Below are 12,341 nucleotides of genomic sequence, written 5' to 3'. Positions count from 1 at the left end.
TGACGTTGCACTACACAATGCACTGTATCTTACCCATTGCACATCTGTCTCCCCAGTTGGACTATGATCTAGATGAAAGAGACTGTTTATTTTTCTCATTGATTCCCCAGATCTGACATATCTTCTGATAACAAGTGCTTAGCAATGACCACTATGCCACCCAATTCATGATGATACAAGTGACATAAATGCTGTTACAGTGAATGGTGCTTGAGAGTGATAGGAAAGATGAAGGTATCACAAAGGAAACCATGTTAGATTTTGCCTTGAAGTATGTGCAGGGACTCACTGGGTAGAAAAAGTTAGAAAAGGGATCTCATGCAGAAATCAGCATAAGGACAGCACAGAGGCTGGAGAGTTTGTATAAATATAGCGTGGCAGGATATCTCAACTGGCTGGACACAAGGCACCTGGAGAGGATAGCAGGAAATGAGGCAGCCAAGGTGGGTTGCGGCCAGATGAGAAGGGTTTTGCTAAATGTCTGCACTTGATTCTCCAGTCAAGGGGCCCCATGATGGGTTTTAGTGGAGGAGAGACCTACAATCAGATATTTGAGGAAGAGGGCTCCTCTGCTGTTGATCAGCCCTCCGCTGGGCTCCCTCAGAGACTCAACTCCAGAGAGATGCATAACCTTTGTTCCCTGTGTTGCTTCTGCTCTAGAACTCTGGCCATTTTCCTAAGCTCATAATCATGGATGAAAGACCTAAATTGAAATGAAAGACCTCTTTGTATCTGACTCCTAAATCCAGAATTCAGAGCCAATCAACAGTAGGTGATCTCTTGGCTTCCCCCTTTCTTAGCTCCACTGACTCTGCTCTTAGTATGCAAATGTCATCAGATATTTCACACCATCCTGGTAGAAGTTTTGATTGAGGCCTGCTTCTATGTGCCATTCACCATCAAAGACACCCTCAGAAGAATATTATCTTGTTGAGATTTGTTGTGTAATGAATTCTCTGAACTTGGCCACAGCAGGTGGGGGCTCTGACAACAAAATAGGCTGAGTGGGGGGACCTTGGGAATGGACAAATGTAGACCTGGAAGCAAGCTTTAGGCTGGATTTCTGGTACTCTGCCTTCTGCAGCTGTTCCCCTTTCACAGAGATAATGAAGCCTCTCTAGGTCCAGACCTTATGTAGAGAGTCCTGGGCCCAGGCATTTGTGCTGGACTGCAGCCATGATGGAGCATGCTGCTTTGAGCTGTTAAGTCACACAGACCTTAGCCCTTTTCCCTTTTCTATACCCATGGGGGTGCTCTCCAGCAAGGAGCAGAGAGCAGGGATGGATCCAGCCCCAGCTTCAAGAGGCCAAGGGCACTTGATGGGATGGGTGTTATATTAGATATTGGAAATTTGAATTTAAATTTAAAAAATAAAAAAAAAGAGGCTAAGGATTGGTTTTGATTTTTCCATGCATTTCTCTCTTGTCCTGGCATGTACCCCCATGAGGCCACTACTTTTTCAGACTGTTGTGCTCTTTTCACACGCTATGATACCAGAATGCTAAAGGAACAAGAATAACATTTCAAAGGTCTAGAGAGTGTGTTCCAGCAAGTCAGGAATTCCCTGAATGCATCTACACCTGGGCACTGCTTCTGTAGCTTCCGGACCAGTAGATGAAATTATTTCAATTCCTGCTGTATCCCCAGTCCATGCCATTGTGTCGGACACATGTCAGTTATCATATAGATAACTGACAAATGACATAGATGAGGTATTGGGAGATGGGGATTTTTAAAAATTTTATTTGAAAGAGAGCATGAGCACAGGGAGTGGCAGAAGGAGAGGGAGAAGCAGGCTCCCTGCTGAGCAAGGAACCTGATGGGGCTCAATCCCAGGATTCTGCAATCACAACTTGAGCTCAAAACAGATACTTAACCAACTGAGCTACTCAAGTTCCCTGGAAGTGCAGAATTTTTGATTCAGTGAGCTTAATATCAGCCTGGGAAAAGCAACAAAATCCGGATCTGCCCACTCCATGCCAGGAACTCCAAAATCTGGAAGAGTTTCTAAAATATAAATGTTTTACTCTGCCTGTATGTATCCTCTGTGTATAGGAAGCCCAAGTATAAGCCAAGGAAGCCATCCAATCCTTGCTACTTAGAGGCCAACAGCCCCTGTTCCCAGGGCTAGTGGTAGAAGACATAAAACTGGAACCTGGGAATTTAGCATGAGGACAAAGACCCATGAGCATCTAAGTAAAATGGAGCCACCCTGACTAAACACTGGGCAGGAACTCTCCAGGCCCATGTATGTAAATGACAAACCAGCACATGGACACAGAACACTCCGAAGTAGTCTTTCTGTTGTCACACAGTAGTTACGAGCCCCTTCCCCTCCCCGAGCCCCATGCTGGCAGACAAGAGAGTAGAGCAGTGCAAGCGGAAGACCAGCTGTGGTCAGGAGTAGGTGAAGGTAGTCACAGCTCCTCAATTGTAAAACAGGCTTAGGTAGGCCACACGGTTCCGGTGCTTTCTGAAGTCCTTGTCAGTGGACAGCTGCAATGGAAAGAATTTTGTCTAGGTCAATATTCCAACAAGAACCGTCTGCCTCTGGCTGTGCAAAATGAACTGCACATCACCACTGTTGTGGCCCAGCTGAAGCCCACCCCACTGGAGCCTAGTCTTAGGATTCTGTCAACAGCTACTCCGTCATCTTACTCTGCTGTCTCACTAGGAATTGTTTTCTACTTGGTAAATCTCTAAGTATAGTTGGCAAATTACTCAAAAACAAAGAGTATGTTTGATTCCTGAATGTTACTCATACATCTAACATGATGATGTTGCTATTCTAGGCATTTCATAAATAGTTGTAGAATGAATCCAAGGTTCCTCTTAAAAAATGGCACCTCTGGAATTATGATAGCCCACGTGGATTGAGCATTTATTATGTTATAGGTACTCTGTTAAGTGCTTTTCTACATTAGCTCGATCTTTACAGTGTTATCAAATTGATTCTATTATTATACCTATTTTAAAGGAAAGAAAACTGGTGCTTAGAAAAGTTGCCTGAGATCATACAGCCACTAATATGGGAACTAGTATTTGAACCCAGGCAGTCTGTCCACTGAATCCATGTTCTTCCCAGAATGTTCTATAGCCCCATGATGATCTAATACTCTAGTGGTGTATGAAAAGAGCACTGGCTTAGGAATCACAAGATCTAGATTCCAGTTGTCAATGTGCACTTGTCACTTAATCCATAAGAGCCTGATTTACCTCCTCTATCACCGAGATATAATTCTCCTGTTTCTACACTAGAAGATTACTTGAAGATTAGGTAAGAAAATGTGACTTTTGTCAGTTGTATCAACCTTTAAAAGTAACAAAACTGTTGAAAAAGATACTCATATGCATATTCATGCAAAACTGTGCATATCCTGTCAGGGGAACAAAAGTTTCTGAAGCTCATTCAGTTACTCTTGGATAAAAACCTCTGATACATATGAAAGTATCAGAGAGAGGGTTCTACACAATTCCAGTCTTATACCTCAGCTTTTAGGGTTCTTTTCTGTAGACATGGAACCTGAGCCCAGTCTGGAGATCCAAATTTCATTGGCCAGGTGATTTTGGGGGATGGTTTCATCTCTGGGTTGTACGTGCCAGGGCTAGAAATAAAAATACAAAGCGTCCCGTGTTACTTAGTGACCATATATGAACTCCATCAGTACCACAGCTATACTTGCACTTGGTCTAATTCCTTGAGAAATAGGCAACATCCCAATTAGCTTTTTAATGTGGGGCAAGTGTGGGATTCCCTTGCCTGTTAATGTATTTCTGAATAGGTGTGAGTGTTAAATATATCTAATCTTGATGTCCCAGTTAGGATTAAAATCAACTCTAGTTTGAAAAATATTTCTGCAGCTCAGTATCCTTGGCTGGGATTCCCAGGAGTGGTGGGTGAGGAAATAGTCTACCACAGTCATGAATAAGTACTGCTGTACTTTGTAACTGGGGGTAAAAGTGTAATGATTAATTCAATCAGCAATTGCAGGACAAGAAGGCAAAACCAGTTACATTTTGATTGACATGGCATTTATAATTGCCTTTGTTCATAACACTTGGTCTTTGGGGTAGACTCTTTGCTGTGTTGGATATTGCACTTAGAATGGACACAGGGGCCAATGTTCAATACTTCCACTTCCTTAATTCAACCTTGAGAAAGTTACACTCAGTCACTGATCCTTGAATTTCTCATGAGCAAAACAAAGACCTTCACTCTTTGCCTCTCAGCTCCACACATGCTGAATGGCTTCCTGAACTTGGTCTATAGGGACCACGTGCTCAGCCCTGGCTCTCTTCTTCTCTTTTCAGTTTCTCCTTGCTCACCACACTCTAGCCATACCAGCCTCCTCCTTATTCCTCCTACCAGTTCCTCCCCAGGTTACAGCCTTTGTACTTGCAGCTCCTCCTACCTGGGAAGCTCTGGCCCAGATCTTCACAGGGCTGGCTCAGTCTTGTCATTCAGACTTCAGATCCAGTGTCATTTCCCCTAACGACCTTTCTGGACATCCTTGCCAAAGTAGCACCACCCATTCCATCACTGCCCCGTTTACTGTCACCACCCTGCCTGGTGTGCCTGTGACAGTCCTAGCTCATGGCTACTGTCTTGGTGTAATTAGTAAGCTTACTCTCAGAAGTGTCACTGTCTGACTGCTTAATTATATGGTAACCATTCTTATTAACATGATTTTTTTTAAGTGTATTTGCTTCTCATCTGTCTGGACTCAAGAGTGTAAGTTCCAAGGAATGAGGAGCTTTGTGTGATGGGTTTATGCAAAATCTCTGGATCCCTCCCTTGAAAGTGCCTGGCACTTATAACTGTTGATTGAATGAACCACTATGATTTAGAATTCTATAATGCCAGAGGTCTGGAAGGTCAGAGGTTGGCTCTTTATTTTTTTTTTTTAATTTTTATTTATTTATGATAGAGAGAGAGAGAGAGAGAGGCAGAGACACAGGCAGAGGGAGAAGCAGGCTCCATGCACCGGGAGCCCGACGTGGGATTCGATCCCGGGTCTCCAGGATCGCGCCCTGGGCCAAAGGCAGGCGCCAAACCGCTGCGCCACCCAGGGATCCCCAGAGGTTGGCTCTTTAAAAGTGGGTGGGGGCAGCCTGAGTGGCTCAGTGGTTTAGCGCCGCCTTCAGTCCATGGGGTGATCCTCCCACATAGGGCTCCCTGCATGGACCCTGCTTCTCCCTCTGCCTGTGTCTCTGCCTCTCTCTCTCTCTCTCTCTGTGTCTCTCATGAATAAATAAATAAAATATTTTTAAAAAATAAAAAAAATTAAGATGGGTGGGTGGTTTCCTTCAGCTGGCATGGTTTGGATGGAGTGCCTCCTTTGTACATTCTTTCCTATTGCTGTTTGGTGAAGTCCTCCAGAAGAGGGGAGACATACCCAGGATTAGAAGTATCCTTTGATGTCCTAAATCGAGGCAAGAAAGCATTAAATGGAGCAAAATTTTGTTTGTGTATTTGCTCCTGAGGATTTTCAGCCTGGTACATGCTTGGATAAAGCATCATGTCCTGTTTTTCAGAAAAAGATAAATATGTTAGAGGGTGAAAATATATATATATATATATTTATAGCATTAGCTAAAGAAAACAGACTTATCCTCTTTCTGTTCATGTGTAAGCTATAGTTTTACTACTCAGGCTATAGATATAAGGCTACAGTAGGAAGAAAACCAAGATAAGTGTGGGGTTCAGCTAGCCAAAGACACACATGCTGAGGTTGCAGAAAAAGATCTACGGGAGGTAAAGGAACAAGGTGACTTTAGACCTGCTGTCCCCACCATTCCACTCAGAAATTGTTTTTAAAGCCAGTATCTCTCTCTTTGAGTGCAAGACTCAGAAAAATGCCCCAACATGGATTAGGATCCTATAACTGAAGACTTTTTTTTTTTTTTTAAGATTTTATATTTATTCATGAGAGACACACGCAGAGAGAGAGAGAGAAGCAGAGACACAGGCAGAGAGAGAAGCAGGCTCCATTCAGGGACCGCGACATGGGACTTGATCCCAGGTCTTCAGGATCACACCCTGGGGTGAAGGCGGCACTAAACTGCTGAGCCACCGGGGCTGCCCTATACTGAAGACTTTTAGAATTGAAATCCAATCACACAAAAGGAGTTCAAAAGTAGGAATTTGCTTTTTAAGTGGCAAGATAATAGGATGCATGTAAGCAACGCTTTGATACTTGGTGTCAGCTGTGTCAGCCCTGAAGCAGGGTCTTGGTACCATTTCTTTCTAGAATTGTTTTCCACTCTCCAGGGACTCTCACACACATTTGGGATGCTAACACCTAAGCTTTCCAGATGGACTTCTTCATAGCTTTTGTCTAAATATTTTTCTTGAATTTCAGGGCACATTTTCTGGTATCCTGCTCTCCCAGCTTCACTCCCTGTTGCAAATGCATGCAACAACATGGTTCACACTAAAATCTAAGCACATTCAGCCGTTTCTAACCTTGTTGATTGTCTTAAACCTCTCAGCTGTTCTGGCACCAAAAGTAAATCCTTTTTTACTGGTCGGGATCTTAGAGAGGTTGTATGCCAATCCATGCACCTTCAAGTCGTATATTAAAAAGAAAGAAAAAAAGGAAGGAAAACATACAGAGAATATTACAGTCATCAAAACAGAGTGGACTCAAAATGTTCTTATCTGAATTTCCTCTGCAAAAATTGCTCTTTCTGTTTTGACTCTTCCGAGTGAAGACCATAGAAGCAATGATAGAAGCAAGGCTGGCATACCAGTCTGCAGAGAAATGTGGCTGGCCAGGTAGAGTAAATGACCTTCCTGTGCATTCCAGTGTATCCAGTCCTGTAAGCCCTTGAGCTGAATTTACCTTAATCTCATCCTGAGTGTGATTACCTTATTTCATAAACTGACCTAGCAGTACACCACATTCCAAATTTGGACGAATGGGAGGCATTGATTCAGAGACTTTTGAAAATGGGAATGGAGTGGGGAGCGTATGAAGAAAGGTTGGCGTGTTTGGAGGATGCTGGAAGTGGGGCGCAAGGGTCCTTTAATTTCTGACATTGGACCTGACAGCTGGCTGCAGAGGACGAGGGCACCTTCTCATGTCACAAACCCTGTGAGATTTTCTTCCAGGGAACCTGGGTATCCCTGGATAGTCAGGGGACTGAAACCCACCTAAGAAAAGGGGAGTACTCACATCTTCTGCTATGTAACAGCCAGGCCCTCTGTGGGGCGCTCCTCGAAGAGGGAGAAATTTGTTTCCCAACAAGCTTGGAGGGTGGTGATGAGGAAAGAGCTTCCTCGGTTGACTTGTCCCAAAAGGGTAGTTAACCAGCGACTCTGAAGACCAAGAAAGAGCAGAAGCTCCACATAAGGAAAGGCCCTGGTCCAAGTGAGCGCTGGGGGGCGCGTGGGCCGCGCGGAGGCCGGGACCGCTGGGACCCGACGGAGAACAAAAGCCCGACCGAACCTCGAGGAGGGACGGCCTTCGCCCCCCCCCCACCCCCGTCAGCCTCCCGCCCCGCCCCGCCCCTGCCCGCCGCCCTCCGTCGCTTACCACGGCCCGGCTCACCCGCTTTGCCGAAGCACATCGCGCGCCCCGCGGAGCCAGCACTCGTGGACCGCGTTGCTAGGGCAGCGCAGGGGCGCGGGAACGGCCTGCCAGGGCTCGGCGCGCCTGCGCACAGGAGCGGGCCCGCACCCCCGGGGCCCGGGAGCCCGGAGACCTCTGCGGGGCTGCGGGGCTGCGCAGATGCAGGCTTTCCTGGCCTCGCGGCCACAGCCACTGCGCGGTAAGGGACTGAGCACAAGGGCTTTGGAAGTCGGGCCACCCAGGTGCGGGGCTGAAGAGGGAGGGACGCTGGATTTAGGATGCCCCACACCTGCACTGCGGGGTCCGGGACCTGGAAGATGCTGGCGAGTGGGATGGGCTGCCAGGGCCACGCCTACAACCGGGGAATGGGGACTAAATGGAGCATAGCCTAGAGTGTTCCCTATTAGGCCCCTCTTGGACCCATTTTTCTGCAGGTTGCCCCCTTCTACCTCTAAGCGGAGCACGCACGAGGCTTTAAAAGGGTTGGAAGTCTTGAGAGCGGCAGTGGGACTGCAGAGGAATCGCGGAAGTGCTTAATAGTTGCAAAACCTTGGTCATCACTTAAGTGTTTAAGTCCCAGTTTCCTCATCTCCAAATTGGGAAGAATAATTCCTCTTTATTGGGTAACGGCAGGATTAAGAGAACAGGATGAAAGCAATCAGGCCCTGGTACTTGGCAGGTGACAATGGCAAGAGGTTACTATGAAGATGGTATTCAGTCCCAGCTCCAAGAAAAAATGTCGCGGTGTGTGTTTTCTTTACCTTTGCCCTGCATTTTTTTTTTTTTACATTTTTTAATTTAAATTCAGTTTGTCGACATATAGTATGACACCCGTGCTCATCCCATCAAATGTCCTGCATATTAACACCAACCTGTTCTCTTTTGAATTTTGGATAGCTTTAGGAGTTATCAGATGTGGGAGGCAGCAAACATACAGTGTGACTGGTTCATGCTACCCTTTGGCCTCTGAGGATGACTCTGGGATCCACATACACCCTGGTCTAGAACTGTCTGTAGGGTAATTTCATACATTTAATGTAGGGTTTGAAAAAAAAAAAAAAAAAGGTGATGCTGAGTCCAACAGGATATTTTGGAAACTCAAGGAAGCATTTTGCTTGTGAAAAATTACTGAGGAGATGCTCCTGGTCATGGGGCCAGGGAGGCTGGACACCCTGCAGTGCATTGCCCCTTCACATGGTGCATTGTCACATGTCCTGCATAACATTCAGATGCCCTGCTGGACTGTACAGAAATATTTTTTTTTGTACAGAAATAATTGGTTGTACCTGACTTATATATAACACTGAGAAAAAAATTTTTTTACAAAAAATAATGTGTAAAACCCAGTAAAATAGGACAAGGTTGTGTGAGAAACAAAGCTTATAAATGGAATAAAGACACAGTCTCAAAATCATTTTTTAAGTAAATTTATTTTTTATTGGTGTTCAATTTGCCAACATATAGAATAACACCCAGTGCTCATCCCATCAAGTGCCCCCCTCAGTGCCTGTCACCCAGTCACCCCCACCCCCCACCCACCTCCCCTTCCACCACCCCTAGATCGTTTCCCAGAGTTAAGAGTCTCTCATGTTCTCTCTCCCTTTCTGATATTTCCCACTCATTTTTTCTCCTTTCCCCTTTATTCCCTTTCACTAATTTTTATATTCCCCAAATGAAACAGTCTCAAAATTATTGAATAATTTGCTCTAAGCCTTCTGTCTACTCAAAATATAATTGCAGTAAAACTGATGATAAATATAAAAATATTGGTATTGATTTGGTAATTTTCACTTTCATTAATATTTCAGGTAATATTAATATTTTTAGGTACCCACAGGTGTGTTTTGAAAGTAGTGTTTCCATTACTAGTGACATGAAACATATTTTGCAAAGTACTTTGATATTATGGCACCTAATTTCCTCATTAGTAGACTGGATTGCTTCCGACTAGTCCTCCAGCTGCGAAGAGGTAGAAAAGCTGGGCAAGGGGATGCCTGGGTGGCTCAGTGGTTGGGCGCCTGCCTTCAGCTCAGGGCGTAATCCAAAGTGCTTAATAGTTGTAAAACTATTACAACTATTAAGTTGTAAAACTCATCCAGGATCGAGTCCCGCATCAGGCCACCTGCGAGGAGCCTTCTCTCTCATTCTGTGTCTCTTATGAACAAATAGTCTTTTAAAAAAAAAGAAAAGAAAAGCTGGGCAAAATAAAATATATGTTTTTGGAGACATCAGAGATATTCCATGAAAGACTATTCAGGGCCAAGATTGCAGAGAGAGGGGAAGCCTAAAATGGTGAGCCACAGTTGGCGCTGCTGTTCTCTTTGAACATCTGTTAATCAACAGGTGGCTGAGAAGCAGAGGATTTAAGTGGAAATTTGGACATGTATGTTTCTGAAAGCTGAGAACCAAAAATTAAGTTGGCTATGGAGGATGGGAGCCTGGAAAACACTTGGGCTTTTAGTTGGGACCCTAAAGGGATAAACTCTAGGAATAAGAGTAAATAAAAAATAGACCAGCTCTCTAAAAACCCTGAAATCCACCTTTGTACCTACATAGTCTCCAGCAGCATTAAGGTGATCTGCTTCTACCCTTACTGCATACCAGGGGGGAAAAAAGTAAATTATCTCTGGATATTACATTATCCAAAGCATTAACTAATTTTTATAATTTTTCATGCAAAATGTTTGGCATTCAATATAAAACAGCCATTCGTATAAAAAAAAAAAAGAGTAGAAATAAACCTAAAGGAAATCCAGAGATTGGAATTTTCAAACATGGGCTCTAAAGTAACTGTACGTGGCTTAGATTTTGGAGGAAGCCTCCAGACTTCAGAGTAAACACGCAAAGCGAGAGAAAGTAAGGACCATCAAGGTAAGAGGCTAAAAGAAAAAAAAGTTATTAGATCCTAAAGACAGGATCAGCAAAGATCCTACTGTACTCAAGAAAGAGAAATTTTCCCCATAAGTCTTCTTGTTCATGTTACTAATGTAACACACAAATGAGTCCACCTAATATCCTGAATGGTGCAAATTTATCAACTTTTCCTTAAAGCCAATCCAAACATTGTACAGTCAAAGATGGACTGTCTATATGCTTTATGTATCTCCTGTATAACCAATTGTGTAATGATAAACCTGAGAAGATAAGGTAGAAGGTCAGGCAGCTCTAAGGATAATCAAGGATTCAATGTTTGAATGATGATCCCACACAAAGAAACCTATGCAGGTGATTGTCTAGAACCAAAGAATGTTTAGACAAAGGTTTATCTTGGGGCCACTTTTGATGAAGACTTTAAGAATTTTGCAGTTCCTATCATGTACATTTCTCAACATATAGCATCGAGGATGCCTGATGTTTATGGAGACTGTTTTAGCTTTATGAGATAGTTTATCAGCTTTCCTTAGTTGTCTATGTATGAGGCTATTATAAGGATTATTTTTCTGGGGTCACCTGTCTGCCTTTGGCTCAGGCCATGATCCCAGATTCCTGGGATGGAGCCCCACATCGGGCTCTCTGTTCAGCAGGGAGCCTGTTTGTCCCTCTCCCTCTGCCCTCCCCCACTCCATCCCCCACTTGTGCTCTCTCATGCTCTCTCTCTCTCTCTCAAATAAATAAATAAAATATTTTTTATAAGTATAAAGAAGAATTATTATTCTGGGAAACCACCTGCTCTGCTGCAGTGATCTAATTGATCTGGCTAAATAGATTTGATTTTTGATATAATGTTTTAAATAGATTTTTGTCTTATTTAAAACTTTATTGAATTAAGTAATAAATCAATTTAACAAAGGAGCTAAAGCTGGTAATTCAAGAAATTAAATGATAAGTTGGAGACCTTTAGAAGCAATAAAAAGGAATCAAATAAAAATTACACAACTAACACTATCTCTTAAATAACTCAAGGCATGAGTTTAACAGCAGATTATAAAAGCTGAAAAAAAGAATTAGGAATTGAATCAGAAAAAAATATTCAGACTTGAAGCTTGGAGATGCAAAAGGACAGAAAATGCAGGGAAAAAAGTATGAGAGATGAGAGACAATGAAAAGTTTCACTTATATGCAGATCTTTTTAGAGTACAGCACTGTAAATGTATTTTCCTTATGATTTTCTTAATAAGATTTTATTTTTTCTAGCTTACCTTATGATAAGAATACATTGTATAATGCATATAACATACAAAATACATGTTAATCAGCTCTTTATGTTATTTGTAGGGCTTCTGAACAAGAGTTAGCTATTAGTTAAGTATTGAGGGAATAAAAGTTACAGGTGGAATTTTGACTACACAGGGGGTGAGCACTCTTAACCTCATGTGTTCAAAGGTCAACTGGTTGTGTGTGTGTATATATATATATATATATATATGTATATGTATATATGTATATATACATATATACGTATATATGTAGGGGGGAAGGGAGGGAGAGAGGGAGGGAAGTAACATTTAACAATTGAAGAATTGGGGCAAATAGGTAAGAGAATCTTTGTACTGTCTTTGCAACTTTTCTAGGTTTGAAAATGTTTCAAAATAATAATTTAAAAAATAGATACCATTAGAAAAGTGAGAAAGTAAGCCAAGATGTGGAGGGAGACATAAGCACAAAAGCATCAAGACCTATAGTGTCCACTACCCATATTTAAATTGAGATTCGTGTAAGTATAAAATACACATCAAAATTTAAGGACTTAGAATGAGAAAAGTATGGGACACCTGGGTGGCTCAGTGGTTAAGCATCAGCTCAGGGTCTGATCCTGGAGTCCTAGGA

General features: G+C 43.0%; 1 protein-coding gene across 2 annotated transcripts; it reads right to left on the bottom strand.

Moving 5' to 3' along the window:
- Window positions 1–2,281: 2,281 nt before the first annotated feature.
- On the bottom strand, window positions 2,282–7,678 carry LOC144324759 (ciliary microtubule-associated protein 3-like). 2 transcript variants are annotated; one of them, XM_077916073.1, is made up of 6 exons: window positions 7,554–7,678; window positions 7,179–7,321; window positions 6,467–6,565; window positions 5,397–5,524; window positions 3,488–3,605; window positions 2,282–2,496 (listed from the first exon to the last, which is right to left on the bottom strand). In XM_077916073.1, the coding sequence occupies exons 1-6, from the start codon at window positions 7,570–7,572 to the stop codon at window positions 2,428–2,430; spliced, it is 576 nt and encodes a 191-aa protein (XP_077772199.1). In that variant the 5' UTR covers window positions 7,573–7,678; the 3' UTR covers window positions 2,282–2,427. The 2 variants fall into 2 exon arrangements, with proteins under 2 accessions (XP_077772199.1, XP_077772200.1); XM_077916074.1 differs by lacking the exon at window positions 6,467–6,565.
- Window positions 7,679–12,341: the final 4,663 nt, after the last annotated feature.

Source organism: Canis aureus, chromosome 12 (assembly GCF_053574225.1).
Source record: "Canis aureus isolate CA01 chromosome 12, VMU_Caureus_v.1.0, whole genome shotgun sequence".
NCBI classification, from domain to species: domain Eukaryota; kingdom Metazoa; phylum Chordata; class Mammalia; order Carnivora; family Canidae; genus Canis; species Canis aureus.
The sequence above is the reverse complement of the archived record's forward strand: the minus strand, read 5'-3'. Positions and strand labels throughout refer to the sequence as shown.

What these genes read in the sequence shown, in the direction of transcription:
- LOC144324759 (XM_077916073.1), bottom strand. An exon ending in GCTGTTACATAGCAGAAGAT is followed by an intron (nt 6,566 to 7,178) that starts GTGAGTACTCCC and finishes TACGACTTGAAG; the next exon opens with GTGCATGGATTGGCATACAA. An exon ending in AAAGAACCCTAAAAGCTGAG is followed by an intron (nt 2,497 to 3,487) that starts GTATAAGACTGG and finishes TTTCCATTGCAG; the next exon opens with CTGTCCACTGACAAGGACTT.